This window comes from Ochotona princeps, chromosome 14 (genome assembly GCF_030435755.1).
Source record: "Ochotona princeps isolate mOchPri1 chromosome 14, mOchPri1.hap1, whole genome shotgun sequence".
Taxonomy (NCBI): Eukaryota; Metazoa; Chordata; class Mammalia; order Lagomorpha; family Ochotonidae; genus Ochotona; species Ochotona princeps.
In genome coordinates, this window is record NC_080845.1 from 6,978,124 (window position 1) to 6,994,769 (window position 16,646).

The 16,646-nt window shown below is 44.2% G+C and overlaps 1 protein-coding gene across 1 annotated transcript in view; it reads left to right on the top strand.

Moving 5' to 3' along the window:
• PPP6C (protein phosphatase 6 catalytic subunit) overlaps positions 1 to 15,124 on the top strand; it is a 28,142-nt gene extending 13,018 nt beyond the window's left edge. The window contains exons 2-7 of the mRNA XM_058672222.1: positions 683 to 778; positions 3,242 to 3,307; positions 7,197 to 7,338; positions 11,167 to 11,246; positions 11,415 to 11,624; positions 12,430 to 15,124. Of these exons, the coding sequence (XP_058528205.1) occupies positions 683 to 778; positions 3,242 to 3,307; positions 7,197 to 7,338; positions 11,167 to 11,246; positions 11,415 to 11,624; positions 12,430 to 12,678 (843 nt within the window). The 3' untranslated portion in view covers positions 12,679 to 15,124. The remainder of the gene's footprint in view (positions 1 to 682; positions 779 to 3,241; positions 3,308 to 7,196; positions 7,339 to 11,166; positions 11,247 to 11,414; positions 11,625 to 12,429) is intronic.
• Positions 15,125 to 16,646: the final 1,522 nt, after the last annotated feature.

Here is a 16,646-nt window from a genome sequence, read left to right on the forward strand (position 1 = left end):
AAATTTTTATTGGAAAAGCAGAAAAGATTTACACAGAGAAGCAGAGACAGAGATCCTCTATTCTCTGGCTCACTCCCCAAATGGCCACTGCAGCTGAGTCTGAGGCAGTCCGAAGCCAGGAGCCAGGAACCTCTTCTGCGTAGCTGAAGGGTCCCAAGGCTTTGGGCCATCCTATTGCTTTCCTAGGCCACAAGTAGGGAGCTGGATGGCAAGTAGGCAAATAGAGGCACCCACATGGGATCCTGTCGCTTGCAAGGTGAGGAATCGGTCATTAAACCATCGTGTTGGGCCCTTGAGTGTAGGTTTTTATAACCAAGAGTGTAATTACTGAATCACATGGTAAGTGATATAGCAGGTAAGTCTGCCTGCATATCATTTGAGTTCCTGTCGGGTTGCTTCACTTCCAGTCCCGCGCCCTGCTCGTGGCCTGGGAAAAGCAGTGGACTATAGTCCAAGTTTGGGGCCCTTCCCGCAGGGAGACCTGAAGGAAATCCTGGCTTCCATTGGCCCTGCCTTGGCTGCTGTGGTCATCTGGGGAGAGATGGAAGGTCTTTTCCTGTTTCTCTGTAACTCTTTCAAAATAAGTTAATACTTCAAAAATGTATTAGTGATTGTGTATTATCCATTTGCTCCTTAGTTTCAGTGTTGTAATAATGTTTGCATTTTGTTTCCCTTCTTACAGCGGCTATGTGACTATGTTTGTGACCTCCTCTTGGAAGAGTCAAATGTTCAACCAGTATCAACACCAGTAACAGTGTGTGGAGACATACATGGCCAGGTAAAAAGTCCGCTTGTATCACCCCTTCTGTTGCAGATTTTAAAATGGTGATAGCAAACAGCTGATGGTTGGATTGATTACCTCAGTCTTGGGACTTGATTTGATTCATGGCTTCGCGTTCTGGCGAATGATAGCAGGAGTCACGTTATTCCTGAATTTGTGGAAGGAACACTTGGAAAGTGACTGGAATGTGGCATTTGGTTCTGTAGGCTGGTGGGAGTGGGCGGTAGGAGACAGACTCTTGGGCTGCCTCTTGTGGTCACGATCTGTGTGAGATTCTTGGCACTTCCCCACATTCATTCATTCTATTCATTTCTTTTATTGCTAAAAATATATCATCTCTTTAGTCTAATGATCTTGTTGGTACGTGGTTTCACAGCAGATTGCTGACAGATGAGATGAAAATAATTTTCAGTCTTTCATCTGTTGGGTTTGTTTATAAGATTTTCAAAGCAGGCATAGGAGGAGCACTTCTTTCTTTAGATTCTAAATACTTAGTCAACTTGGAACCGTATGTGTATTTTCAGTATTTATCATAATGATTATTATTATCACTTGAAAGGGATGGACAGAGGGAGGAAAAAGAGAACTTCCATCTGCTGATGGACCCACCAGATGGTTGCAGTAGTCAGGCCTAGGCCGGCTGAAGCCAAGGGCTTCATCCGTAGTTTTCATGGGTAGCCGGGGTCCAAACCTTGAGGCCGCCTTGCTGCTTTTCTGGCTGATTACCAGGAGGCTGGCTTGTTAGTGCGGCAGCAGGCGCGTGGAGCAGAGCTCTGGAAGGTGCCGGTGTTGCACGTGGCTGTTGACCCTGCTGTGTCCTAATGCTAGCCCCTGATGCTGGAGGAAGTTTCTCTCTTTCCTTCTCTCTGTAAATCTGTCTTTCCAGTAAAGATAAATAAAGCTTTAAAAAAAGAAAATAAAGTTGAGAAACTTAAAAAAATAAAAGGAGAAGAAAAATCTTCCATCCGTTTGTTTACTCCCTGAACTTAACTGAGCCGATTGAAAGCCAGGAGGCTGCAAGCCTCGTCTGGATCTTCCATATGGGTGCAGGGTCTCAAGGCTTTGGTCGTCCTCCACTGCTTTCCCAGGCCACAAGCAGGGAGCTGGGTGGGAAGTTGAGCATCCGGAACAGGAACCAATGCCCATGAGGGATCCCGGTGGATATAAGGCAGGGATTCAGCCACTAAGCTTTCACGCCAAATCCTTGAAGGCAGAGATGACAGAGAAAGATGTAGAGACAGATCTTCATCTCTAGTCCACTCTCCAAATGGCCCCAAAGTCTGGAGCTGTACTGGTCCCAGTCCAGAGGCCTGGGTCCTCTTCTGGGCCTCTCACGTGGGTGCAGGGTCCTGGGGACTTGTGCCATTTTTTAACTGCTTTTCCGAGGTACAGCAGCAGGTTTCAAACTGACATGTGAATGGGATGCCACCACCGGATGTGGGCGCCCAACCTACTATGCCATGGTGTTGGCCCTGGGGCCTTTTGATTTATGAATTACAAACTACAAAACTAAAATCGAGAATTATGCGGTCATGGTATATGTACCTTTAGTATGTATACTATTCTTGTAAAGGTTCATTTTTTTTAAAAGATTCATTTTATTTTTTTATTGGAAAGGCAGATATAGATATATATAGAGGAGGAGATACAGAGAGAAAGATTTTCTGTCCACTGGTTCACTCCCCAAGTGACCACAACGGCTGGAGCTGAGCCGATCAGAAACCAGGAGCCAGAAGCCTCTTCTGGGTCTCCCATGCGGGTGCAGGGCCTTGGGATCCCATATGGGCGCCGGTTCTAATCCCGGCAGCTCCACTTCCCACCCAGCTCCCTGCTTGTGGCCTGGGAAAGCAGTTGAGAACAGCCCAAAGCCTTGGGACCCTGCACCCGCGTGGGAGACCCGGAGGAAGCTCCTGGCTCTTGGCATCGGATCAGCTCAACACCAGCTGTTGCGGTCACTTGGGGAGTGAACCAGTGCATGAAAGATCTTCCTCTGTCTCTTCTCCTCTCTGTATATCTGACTTTGCAATAAAAATAAATAAATCTTTTAAAAAATAAAAAGAAAAAAGAAAAATACTTGTTCTACTTGATTTGTTAACTTTTGAATCATTAAAATGGATGCTTAATGAGGGTGAGGTGTTTAACATGCTTAGAGTTTGAATAAGTGATATGAAAAAGCTACACAAATTCTCCAGAGGCAGCGGAGAGGTGTATGACAGGGTGGAGAGGAGGAGCCTGTGATGGTGATCTGTGGGTGAAGGCTGCTGAGCTAGTTAGTCATGTTTATTTTCATAGGTTTGGAAACTGTTGTTAGCAGTTCGGCTTATACTTTATTCCTTCTTAGAAACATAAATATTTGGCGTTCTCTTAATCAGTTAGCTAATTGTTTATATATGTTCAGTTTCAACTTTATTATTTTGCTTCAGAATTTATAATCCATGTATGTTGCATTTTTTTTTATAGTTTTATGACCTTTGTGAACTATTCAGAACTGGAGGTCAGGTTCCTGACACAAACTACATATTTATGGTATGTAAACATCAGAATGTCATATGTTTATTGAAAATGAAAGGAATTTATTACATGTAAGTCATGTAATTTCATTGTGATATGGAATATGAAAAAGTGCTTATAACTTTTCTTCAATTTGCCAGTGCCCCCTAGTTGAAATTGATTGTAAAAATTTTAAGCAGTCATTTTTATCTCCTACTAATCTATGGATTCATGAATATATGCAAATGTAAGATTACTTTAAAACATTTAAGGATGTCCTGGCACAGTGGCGTAGTGACTAAAGTCTTCACCTTGAACATGCCAGGATCCCATATGTGTGCTGGTTCTAATCCTGAAGGCTCCTCATCCAGCTCCCTGCTTGTGGCCTAGGACAGCCGGGGAGGACGGCCCAAAGCCTTGGGATCCTGCACCCATGTGGGAGACCCGGAAGAAGCTCCTGGCTCCTGGTTTTAGATTGGCTGAGCTCTGGCCATTGTGGCTGCTTGGGGAATGAATCAATGGATGGAAGGAAGATCTTCATCTCGGTCTCCTGTTTGTATATCTGACTTTCCAATAAAAATAAAATAGATCTTAAAAAAATTTCTTTAAGAAGGGCCCGGTGCCGTAGCCTAGCAGCAGTTAAAGTCCTTGCCTTGAACGCCCTGGGATCCCATATGGGCGCCGGTTCTAATCCCGGCAGCTCCACTTCCCATCCAGCTCCCTGCTTGTGGCCTGGGAAAGCAGTTGAGGACGGCCCAAAGCCTTGGGACCCTGCACCCGCGTGGGAGACCCGGAAGAGGTTCCAGGTTCCTGGCATCAGATCAGCGCAGCACCGGCTGTTGTGGTCTTTTGGAGAGTGAATCATTGGACGGAAGATATTCCTCTCTGTCTCTCCTCTTTGTATATCTGACTTCGTTAAAAATAAATAAATCTTTAAAAAAAAATTTCTTTAAAAAAATACATATTATAAAAAATCTGCAAGAAAAAATAACCCCTGCAAGCTTTAAGTACTTTTACATCAAAATAAACTTTAAAAATTGTTCATATACTGAAGAGGCAGAGAGGGAGGCAGATGGTGGTCCCGTCGTTGCTAATGCCTGCGATGACTGGCAGCGGGCTGGGCCAGGCCCGAGCTGGGAAATGGAAAGCCAAGTCCCCTGTGAGTGTAGGCCACCACGTGACATCAGGAGGGCAACTGAGCAGTCGGGAGCAGGCGCTGGGTCTCCTTACTCTGGTAGCAGATTTCTTAACCAGTGGGTTTAATACCTATCCTACTGTCCTAAGACAGTAAATAAGAAAGGCAGAAAGGGACGGACGGAGACTTTTGTGTTTTTTTAGGGATTTATTTATTTTTATTGGAAAGGAGTATTTACACAGAGGAGAAACAGATCTTCCATTCACTGATTCACTCCCCAAGTGGCCACAAGGGCCCAAGCTGAGCCGATCTGACGCCAGGAACCTGGAAGTACTTCTGGGTTTCCCAGGCAGATACAGGGTTCCAAGGCTTTGGTCTGTCCTCTGCTGCTTTCCCAGGCCACAGGAAGTAAACTAGATCGGAAGTGGAGCAGCCAGGAAATGAGCTGCCGGCACCTACGTGGGCCGCCAGTGCTTGCAGATGGAGAATTCACCAATCGATCTATTGGGCCAGCCCCAAGAGAGAGAAATCTTCCATCTGCTGGTTAATTGCCCAAATGGCCACAAGGGCTTGGCCTGAGTCAAGCTGAAGGTGGGAGCCAGGAGTGACATACCAGATCTCCCAGATGAGTGGCTGGGGCCCAAGTTCTTGGGCCACTTTCTGCTGCCTTCCCAGGAGCACTAGCAGGGAGCTGGATTGAAAGTGGAGCAGCTGGGACTCGAAGCTTCATCCATATGGGATGTTGCTGTGCCACAACACTGGTATATAAACTTGTTTATATTTTAAAAATTTATTTACTGTAGAAGCAGGGTTAGGGAGAGAAAGGGAGGGAGGTGCAGAGAGATCATCCATACATTGGTTCACAGCAGTAACCAAGGTTGGCCACGCCAAAGCTGGGGCCAGTAACTTTAAGCCGGGTGTTGGACTGGTCCATGAGATGTTGGTGGTGCAGGCGGCAGCTTAAGCTACTATGCCACAACACGAGTCCCCTGAACTTACTGTGTAATACCATTTTCCACCAGATTTTGCAGTCCTTTTACATAGATGTGCTGCTCAGGTGGGTGTTCCTGTACTTTCCTTTATGAGTGTAGTATTGCTGTTGCACGTTTTCAGTCCCCTCCATGATCATCAATCATTCTGAAAGTGTTTGGTTCACCATTCTTTTTTTTTTTAAAGATTTATTTATTTTATTACAGCCAAATATACAGAGAGGAGGAGAGACAGAGAGGAAGATCTTCCGTCCGATGATTAAGAATGGTGAACCAGGGCCCTGCGGCGTGGCCTAGCGGCTAAAGTCCTTGCCTTGAACACCCCGGGATCCCATATGGACGCCAGTTCTAATCCCGGCAGTTCCACTTCCCATCCAGCTCCCTGCCTGTGGCCTGGGAAAGCAGTTGAGGACGGCCCAATGCATTGGGACCCTGCACCCTCGTGGGAGACCTGGAAGAGGTTCCTGGTTCCCGGCTTCGGATCGGCGCGCATCGGCCCGTTGTGGCTCACTTGGGGAGTGAATCATTGGACAGAAGATCTTCCTCTCTGTCTCTCTTCCTCTCTGTATATCTGGCTGTAATAAAATGAATAAATCTTTAAAAAAAAAATGACTTTTTAGTAGTATATGTTTGAAAGGCAGGGTGACAGAGAGGGGGAGACAGGCAGAGAGAGGGGGAGACAGACATCTTCTGTCCTGGCTCACTGCTCCAATGGTCAGACAGTGGACCAGACTGAAGCCTGCAGCGCAAAATTTCATCCAGACCTTCCACATGGGCCTGCCCCGCGAGGCCCATTGACAAGGAGCCAGATCACAAGGGGAAGAGCTGGCACTTGAACCAGTGATTCGGGATGCTGGTATCCAAGATGAGGTGTGACCCATGGCACCGCAGTGCCAGCCTCAGTTAAAGTGGTGTTTGTTTAAATGCTTATTTATTTTTATTGGAAAGTCAGATATACAGAGAGGAAGATCTTCCGCACGCTGCTTCACTCCCCGAATGGCCACAACACCTGGAGCTGTACCGATCCAAAGTCAAGAGTCAGGAGCCAGGAGCCTCTTTCAGGTTGCCTATACAGCACAGGGTCCCAAGGCTTTGGGCTGTCCTCCATTGCTTTCCCAGGCCACAAGCAGGGAGCTGGATGGGAAATGGGGCTGCTGAGACATGAACCAGTGCCCATATGGGATCCTCGTGCGTGCAAGGCAAGGACTTTAGCCAGTAGGCTACCACGCTGGACCTGTTTAAAATAAAGTTTTATAATTTAAAATTAAATAACTAGATTCACACATGACCTTCATGATCTACTTGTACCAGTTAATCAGGATTGAAATAATGTTTTTCCCCCCTAAAAAGTTGGTTTATTTGAGAGGCAGAGTTACAGAGACAGGAGCCAGAAGCTTCCTCTGCGTCTCGCATGTGGGTACACTGGCCCAAGAGTTGGGCTGTCCTCTGCTGCTTTCCCAGGCATGGTAGCAGGGAGCTGGACCGGAAAGAAGCATTTGTGATTTGAACCAGCATTGCAGGCAGCGACTTTACTCACTTCACCACAACTCTGTCCTCGGAAACAATGAGTTTGCAGAGAACTTCCTGCAGGGAATTGTACGGTACATTCCTGTAGGTCTCGCTTGAAGTGTAAACACAATTGATTTACTTCCAGTTGAATTTGTGGTTAACCTAGTTTCCAGATAATTCAATGTATAACTTTATTGTTATTCTGCCTCTTGGATTTTGCGCACAGTGATATAATTTTTGGAGAGTATTATGGATATTGTCTTGCTTGTAAGTATAAACTTTTACCTTACAGGGTGATTTTGTAGACAGAGGTTACTATAGCTTGGAGACCTTCACTTACCTTCTCGCACTGAAGGCCAAGTGGCCCGACCGTATTACACTCCTGCGAGGGAACCATGAGAGTAGACAGATAACACAGGTGTATGGATTTTATGGTAAGCCCTCCTGCTTTTTTCTTGATTCCAAATACTATTTTACTTTCTTTTTGAAAAAGGTGTGTGCCAGTCTCATGTGCCGTATCTGTGGGATTCTGGAGCCGCAGGAGTCAGCTTATCCTGCTGTGCTAAAACTCTCAGTTCTGGAATTATGTTGAAGTGACCGATAGACATGTTCTCTTATGTATGCAGATGTCTCTGAGTTGCTGTGGTCTCAGCGGTTAGGAGCAGAACTCACTGCAAAATCGCTGCTTCTATCAAAGTTATTTGGTTGGGAGTGAGAAAAGATTTTGATTCAGAAGTTTCTTGAAGGAGATAGAAATAATTGTAAAATTAAAAGACTAATATTTGTCTCTTTTCTGCAAGTTACTTTTGATTTTTTGAGTAATTATTTTGAGTAATGTATTTTTGAGAGTAGTTTGGATAAGATACTGTGGTGTTGGTACAGTGAAAGCAAGGCTGAGGCTTTGTTGGCAAATGTCTGTACAAGTGAAGATGCTGCAGTGTCTCCCCAGGGGATAACGTCCTGGTGCTAGCATGTTACAGACCGTCAGCGCGGACGGCCCACTGCTGCAGTGTCTCCCCAGGGGATAACGTCCTGGTGCTAGCATGTTACAGACCGTCAGCGCGGACGGCCCACTGCTGCAGTGTCTCCCCAGGGGATAACGTCCTGGTGCTAGCATGTTACAGACCGTCAGCGCGGACGCAGCCCACTGCTGCCGGCAGCTGGTTAGGCAGCACACGCTGACAGGTCATGTACAGACTATCGCTCATGCACAATGTCTGTGTGACTGGTGTTATGTGCACTGTTCCATGGGTTGTGAGTAGCCCTTATCTGAATTGCTTGAGTCCTAAAGTGTTTTGGATTAAGGATTTTTTTGAATTTTGGAATGTTTGCATACACATAATGAGACATTTTTGGGGATAGGACCCAGTCTAAATGGGATACTCATTTATGTTTTCTGAACACCTTACACACTGGGCTGAAGGTAATTTTAAAAATTGTTTTAGTACAATGCTGTTTCGTTTTTTCTTCCTTTACGTTTAGATGTTTATTTACTTTCCTGGATCTCTTATGGTTTATTTTATAGAGCATCCCTGTAGATATTTTTTTCTTTTTTTAGATTTATTTTATTTTTATTGCAAAGTCAGATTCACAGAGAGAAGACAGAGAGGAAGATCTTCTGTCTGATGGTTCACTCCCCAAGCAGCTGCAACAGCTGGAGCTGAGCCAGTCCGAAGCCAGGAGCCAGGAGCTTCCTCCAGGACTCGCACTCAGGTGCAGGGTCCCAAGGCTTTGGGCTGTCCTTAACTGCTTTCCCAAGCCACAACCAGAGAGCTGAATGGGAAGTGGAGCCGCCGAGATTAGAGCTGGCACCCGTATGGATCCCAACGTATGCAAGGCGAGGACCTTAACCACTAGAGTACTGTGCCGGGCCCAACACTAATGTTATGTATGGATACGGATATGATTTTTTAAAAATGTTTTTTTTAATTTGGAAGTCTGTAAGAGAAATTGTCTGCCATCTAGTGGCTTACTATCCAGAACGCCTCACAAGCTCAGCTGGTCTGGGCTTCAGCAGGTGCTCCATCTTGCCTCTGTGTGTTGCAAGGACAAACGTGAGGCTTCATCTGCTGCCTCTGAGACCCGTTAGCAAGTGAATAGCTGGGATTGGACCTGGCACTGTTACGGGGGATGCAGGGAGTAGCTGCCCCGGGAATGTATACATTCATACACACATACATGATGGGCATTCACCATCTTAGGACAAAAGGGAAAGGAATGGAGGACATTTTATTTTAAACTTTTAAGGAATATTTATTCATTTTATTTGAAACTCGTTATTGCAGATAGAGGAGAGGCAGAGGGAGAGAGATGTCTTCCATCTGCTGGTTCACTCCGTAGCTGGCTGCAGTGACTGGAGCTGGACCAGGCAGATGCCTAGAGCTCTGTTGAGGTTACACCTGTGAGCGCAGGGGCCCAGTGGTTTGGCCTGTCTCCTGCTGCTGTCTGAGATGTGGCAGTGGTTAGACTGCAGCTGGTGCTCGTGGGATGCCTGCATCACAGATGGTGACTCAGCTTACTGTACCAGGAGGCTGGCTCTAAGGACCATGTTCTCATTGAGACATCTTGATGGGAGACAGTGGCACTAACACCAGATCTAGTACTGAAACTATCTTTGTTGTCAAAGCTGTCTTTGTCTAGGGGTTTTATTTAAAGGGGAACCAGAAAGCCCCTCAGGAAGGACATGGTTTTAGTTGTGGAACTTACTAGATTGATTTCAGAGTAACAGAAATATACATATGTAAGTATTTTCTTGGATCTTTATTTTACACTGATAAGAATATATTGGGCAGTTACTAATTGCTGTGTGCTTTGGCTGTGTGAAAGTAAAAATGCCTAGTGTGTGTAGGCTGCATTTGGTAGTAGAGCTCTCATGGCAAGCTACCAGGGATCCTGCTTCATATAGAAATGAATTTTGGAAAATCAGGAGGTTTGATGATAACCTAATATCCCTTCCTATATTTTTAGTTGTATTGAAGGTATTGTGGTATGTCAGATCTTACTATATATTTGTTTGAAAGAGAGAGATCCGCTGCCTGTGGGCACTCCTTAAATGCCTGGCTAGGTAAGGCTGAGCTAGAAGCCAGAAACTTAGCATCAGTGGCTGCTCTGTGCAGCTGGGAGCAAGCCACGTCCTGTAGCCATTAGGACCTCTTGCTTCCCGTGTGTGCGGTGGCTGGAAGCTGGGGGCAGAGCCAAGATTCGAATGTAGGCACTTCGTTCTAGGGTGCCTGCATCCCATGCTTCATCTTTAAAATATATGTGTGTGTGTGTGTGTGTGTGACATGAATGTGAGAGTACTCTTTATTCTGCTGGTTCATTTCCCGGATTCCCGGGGGTGTGAGTACACACACATGAGTGTGAGTGTGAGAGTACTCTTTATTCTGCTGGTTCATTCCCCAGATTCCCGGGGGTGTGTGTACACACACACGAGAGAGACAGTGTGAGAGCACTCTGAAGAAGCTGATTGGAAGCAGAGTAACCAGGAGCTAAACTGCACGCTGACGTGGCATGCAGGCGGCCCGGGTGGCAGCTTTGCTGGCTGTCCGCAGCACCTTCTCCCCAAGCAGCACCCTAATTGGTCCGCCAGAGCCTACCCAGATGATGATTATTAAGGAAGAAATTGAAGAGAAATGTTGATAGTGTTTATTGAAAGAAGAGATGTGTCCCCTGTTAGCTACACACAGCAGTGAGAGCATTCAGCCGGGAGTGTATGCAGAGCTGCTTGGCAGGCTACGCTCAGTGAGGACTGAGAGTGTACCTGTTCGAGTCCAAGGGTTTACTTGGACAATTTACAGAGAATCTCAGAGGAGATAACGTAGGCTTGAAATGCTGAGCTAGAAATTACTCATGCTCCCATAATTACGAGTCTCCAAATGTATTTGAGTTGATTATCCTGCTCTAATGTAGTCATATCAAATAATTTCACCAATTTGATTGAATTTCCTAATATTAAGATAACTGCCCAGACCATTTATTTCAGGTTGTGTGAAATTTAGCTCTTTCTCATGATAGCATTTTTGCCAATAATTTCAGCTGCTTCCATTTCTGTAATGAAAGGCGAGACTATCTGTAATGTGTGCACACACAGTCTACTTCTTTACGTAGAGGGCCAGTCGAGCTCAAAGTGTGTCATCTTTGCCATTCTAGTTGAAGTTCAGTTCTATTTTGTGATAATAATTGTCCAGAAATTGAATGCATTATTTATTTGTATTAGCAAATCCGGAACTTTGTTAATGAGAATTTTTCTGTGTCTTTCGCAGATGAGTGCCAAACCAAGTATGGAAATGCTAATGCCTGGAGATACTGTACCAAAGTTTTCGACATGCTCACAGTAGCAGCTGTAGGTCTTTATAAATCTTTTTAAAACTTCACCTCTGTTCTTGTCAGTGGCATACATGTTCTCTTCTGATTGCCATTTCAGTTATATTGATATCTTTGCCATTCATTGATGAATTTTAGGTATGACTCAGCTTATTACACATTCCATTCTGTTGTTCTCTTTTGCTAGTTAATAGATGAGCAGATTCTATGTGTTCACGGTGGTTTATCTCCTGATATCAAGACACTGGATCAGATTCGAACTATTGAACGGAATCAGGAAATTCCCCACAAAGGAGCATTTTGTGATCTGGTCTGGTCAGACCCCGAAGATGTGGATACGTGGGCAATCAGTCCCCGAGGAGCAGGTTGGCTTTTTGGAGCCAAGGTCACAAATGAGGTAAAGTTGACATTTTTAGAGAAGCGGTTTGCTGGTTGCTAATTGTTAGTGGACTGTGTAAGAACGTTGTTGGCCCTAGAGAGCAGAGGTGTAGCCCGGCTTTACTCCGTCTCAGTGGCTGTGGTATGCCACTTCTAGTCTAGTTTATTCCTGTATCTTTCCGTCATGGTTAAATGAGGGGAAATGGTGCATTCACCTACTTTGGTATCCATTGGTGATTTCTATTAAATAAATGTTCCTTTCATTTCAAATATTGCAGCTAAATAGCACAGTAGCGCGGGCAAGATCAGTAACTTTTTGAAGATCAGCCAGTTCCAGCTAGACATACATGTACAGAGAGGCTTGCAGCACTCGGGTGAGGACAGGTGAGGGCGTGTAGGAAGGGCGTCCGCGTGCTGGGCGTGTTACTTAGCCAGGCGCAGGCGCTGCTTGCTGAAGCTGCAGAAGGAGGATAATGTCTTTGAAGATTGTTTCAGGAACTGTAGATACCAGACCCTCAGTCATGGAAAGCGATATCTTACTGTTGAGTGTAAAAATGAAACTCTCATACATGATAGTCCTTTCTTCAGAAGCTTCTGTGAGGCTCTGTGGTTTCCATAGCTCTGTAACTGCCGCAGGCGGAAGTGGCTATGCCTGAACTTACCAACATTATACGGATAATTGTAGAATAGATTGTAAAATCATGAGAACTATAGCAACAGAATTTGGTACTTTACGTGATGGTTGTGTTTTGGAGGCCAACGTCTGAAGCTTTTCTCCTGAGTTCTCTTGTGTGAGTACTTAACAGAGCCTTTCTGAATTGCAGTTTGTTCATATCAACAACTTAAAACTCATCTGCAGAGCACATCAACTAGTGCATGAAGGCTATAAGTTTATGTTTGACGAGAAGCTGGTAACAGTGTGGTCTGCTCCTAATTACTGCTATCGCTGTGGAAATATTGCTTCGATCATGGTCTTCAAAGATGTAAATACAAGAGAACCAAAGTTATTCCGGGCAGTTCCAGATTCAGAACGTGTTATTCCTCCCAGAACGACGACGCCGTACTTCCTTTGAGGCCTTCGCCTGTCCTGCTGACCCGCTTCTCTGCCCTCCTTACCCTGACTTTCTTGTATTACCCTCTACAACATACTTTTTATTGAGCACTTTGCTGCTGAAATGCTGCCTCTTGCCTTTTTTTTTTATTTTAAATTATCTGAATTTATTGTTTGTTATGGTGTCTATAGCAATGTCTTTCTATCAATTTTCCCTCCATCACATCCCCACCTTGGACTCATTTGAGAAGACTTGAGAAGTGTCTTAATACTCACATTGCTGCATGTAGCTCTTACATACTTACTGGTCTGGGGGACAGGATGTGTTTCCATTTTTAAAACAACCAGTTGACAATTACACCAGAATCTTCATTTTGTATCATTGAGCCTTTTGTTTTTGTTTGGGAAATTTTAAGAAATTTCAGCAGCAAAGTTGTAACTCAGTGGGCATGGTGGACTACAGAAGCCTCCAGTTATGTATTTCTGCCCCAGCTGTAAACTTCCATTGTCCTTTGTTGGATGACGTTTTAATGGATATAAAATAAATTGGTCTAAAGGGCTGCCCTCCTTGTTGTGTTTTTAAATTTTGGTTAAAAACTGCTACAGCTTATGACTTTGTATATTAAGATAATTGTAATGATCTTTTTCAAATTCCTTGTATTTTTTAATAAAATAATCTGAAATCCAGATAGGTTAAGTCTAAGAAATTTTAACCACTTTACATTGTTAACTTACCTCTCTTCTTTTTTCCTAATCAGAGTTCCTGACTCTTTGAGTTTTGAGTTTAAAACTTCAAATGAAATTCAGTAGTATTTATTAAAAAAAAAAAATCACTAAAGTGTGCCTAAAGAACGTACTGCCATATTAATGTTTTCGTTATATGCTCTATAATTATAGAGCAGCATTTAATACTTGTCATGCTGATGGTTCATTCGATACCAGTGGAGTAGAATGCTATTGATCTGGTTAACACCCTGTCATGAGTATCATTAACTAAAATCTATGTACTTTTCAATAGGAGTCATTATTCTCTTGCTGTAACACTTGACCATAACTTTTAAAAAGTGTTCATTTTGTAACTGCAACTGGAAAGGTTGAAAAGTCAGGTCTCTTGTATTTGTACACTGTAATCTGAAACAGATTGTTTAAAGTGTAGCAAGAAGCAAATTGTCCTTTTTTTGTAAAGGTTTATGATACCATGTTTTGGCTTTGAGTCAGTGGTTTGGATATCCAAAAGGGTAGTGATGCTCAGTTCTTGATATGCAACTGTCCACTTTCATGAGGACAGATATTCCAGGATCTCTTATGACAGCAGTCATAAATGGTGTTGGAATGTTCCATTTTGTTAAAACTTGGTATCCCTTTACTGCTATAATTTTTGTCATTCCAGGAAATCCGTGTGAAGCCAGCCAATTAATAAAGCACTTTAGCATCTGTTCAGGTGGTTTTGAAAACCGTTCCCCTTCAGGATAAGAACTTCTAGGTCACCTAAAAATGCAATAAAAAAATTCTTTCTAGTTGAAGCTTCTTGGCACATAATATTTTATCAGGGTTTCCTTTTCTTGAATGAGCACAATAGTGTTTTGATTTTATTTTTTTCCCCTAACCATTCAGCTCTTTGTACAATTTTTAATTGTATAACTATATAAAAGAAGTGGCGAAGGCATTTGCTGCACACACTTGAACTTTTGTTGAGCCAGTAACGCTAATGTGTTACCGCTCTGACTCCAGTGTAATAATTCAGGTGGAACGTTCTATTTACCTTACAGGGATATGTAGCTGTGTATTTTTACTAATTGTGAAACACTGGAAATAATGATGCAGAGAACTTGGTGTGGTCTTGGTGTAGCTTCCTCCCTGCAGTATTTTTTCCCCTGTTAATCATAACTTGTGTATTTAAGTGCTTGCATTCCACTGCTTTTAAGTTGTACCAATAAAGTCGGTAACCCTTTGCCTCCTCTTCCCGATTGACACTCCTGATCATTTTGTGTTGTAGTTTTCATTATCCCTGTAATGTGATGTTTATTTTTAAGTCATGATATACTGCATTTGTCTGTCACTTGTGGGCATGTGCCAATACTAGTCTGTCCATTCCTGATCTGCCCTTTCTGTTTTGCCTGATAGCTCTTCAGTTAATAATGAATGGCCTTGTGCATGGGAAAAAATAGTTTTTATTGCTAGACATGTAAAGGGAAGAAAGAGTGAATGTACTGAACTTTGTAAGCCTGGAAGGAGTATTCGGATCCCTCTGATCAATAAGGGCTATGTATCCTGTGGCGTAATCGTGTGGCAGAAGACACTTGAAAGTTGTAGCTTTGGAAGCAGGAGGGTCTGTCATTCCCTGTATCTAGTCTGAATGTAAAATCCCTTCTGTTGTATTAACGGGGTTAAGAACTATTTTTATTTGCCTATGATGATGATATTCTTGTTTTTTAAATAAAGTGTCCTAGGCTCTGGTGAGAACTGTCGACTCGGACTGGCCAGCCTCGCCCCTTGCTCTCGTGGCTAGCTTCTCCTAGGTAAATGTATTTCCCTGAGAAATCTCCCTATGGGACGCGTGTTCATGTACGTGTGATCCTGACAAGCCCGGATCAAGAGTACATCTGATACGCAGCCTGCTCGGCTCTTACTCCACCGCGGTGTCTAGAAGTGCTGGAAGACGCTGACGTCTTAAACTCTGGGTTTTACTTTTGACATAAGGTTTGAAACCTCGTTCATTGCTTTTCGACCTGTGTGCTTTGCTCTGTGCCAGCACCAGGGTTTGGAAAATGCGTCTGTCATGAAAGCAAGTCAGGACTCGGTGAGCCTCGTTCATGGTCAGAGAAATCATTGCTTTCCATCTGTTGCCGGGAGATCCCGTGCCTGGAGCCTGAAGAGATTGAAGCAAGAATGCAGACTTTGAAATGTCACTGTTTTTTTAAATGTCCTGTTTGTAAAGCACCTTCAGTTCTTTGGATGAAGGGTGCTCTCTTCTCTCAGTGTGAATTAATAAAAAGATTATAGGAAGTTTGTCAAAAAAAATAATTTTTATCTGCTGCATAGTCTGTAGTATGTCCTGACAAGAAGTTAGCATTTTATATAACATCATTTTAAATTAAAAAAAAAGCTTGTTCCTTTACTTGGTGGCTTGACTGGAGGACAAGGGTGCAACTCCTTCTCCTGCCTTGGACGCTGAGCTGTGCTCCGGTTCCTTCGAGGCAGTATTCAGGCCGGTCCAGAGCCACGCGTGGTGAGGTGACCACAACCTCAGATGGTATTTACAGAGTGTGCTGAGCCTCACAGAATCTGCAGCAGTAAAACAGCAGTAAGATACAGTGCGAAGGCCCACTAGAAGTTTTTGAAAAAGGCTTATTTATTCACAAGGCAAAGGAGACAGAGATCTTCCGTCTACTGCTTCACTGCCCAAATGGCCAGGAGCCTGGATGTCCCCCTGGGTCTCGGCGGCGGGGTGGGATCTCCCTCCCTGCTGGGTCGGCAGCAGAGCAGCTGGGACTTGCCGGAGGCACACATGATTTTTGAGGAACTTGGCTCCTTCCTGCACTCCAGCTGGTTCATCTTCTGGCAGTTCGTGGTCAGCGTCTGCCTTCCTCCTTTTTTAGAGGAAACTTGAGCTGGCGTGGTTCTCACCAATGTTATCTTCGTTCTGAAATGCACGAAATTCATAGTCAGTGTATGTCAACACTCTTCCACCATACCTCCAGTCCCTGGGTGGGCGCTGTGCTTCCCTACATTCCGCTTTTGTGTAGAAACGGGAAGGGGATGGTGGAGACAGCAGGGACTGATGGGAAGAGTACGGGCTTTGGGATGGGTTGTAGATAAAAACAAAATGAAAAACCACCACGGGAGTGCCTTGCAGCAGGAGCTGCTCACGCTCTCTCTGCACCTGGCCAGTTGCCATGCATGCCCTAGGTTGTGGTATCTTTTCTGAGGATCTGTTAACTATATTATCTTTTCATTTTGTATACCCAGGTGAGAAAACAGGCTTAGGAT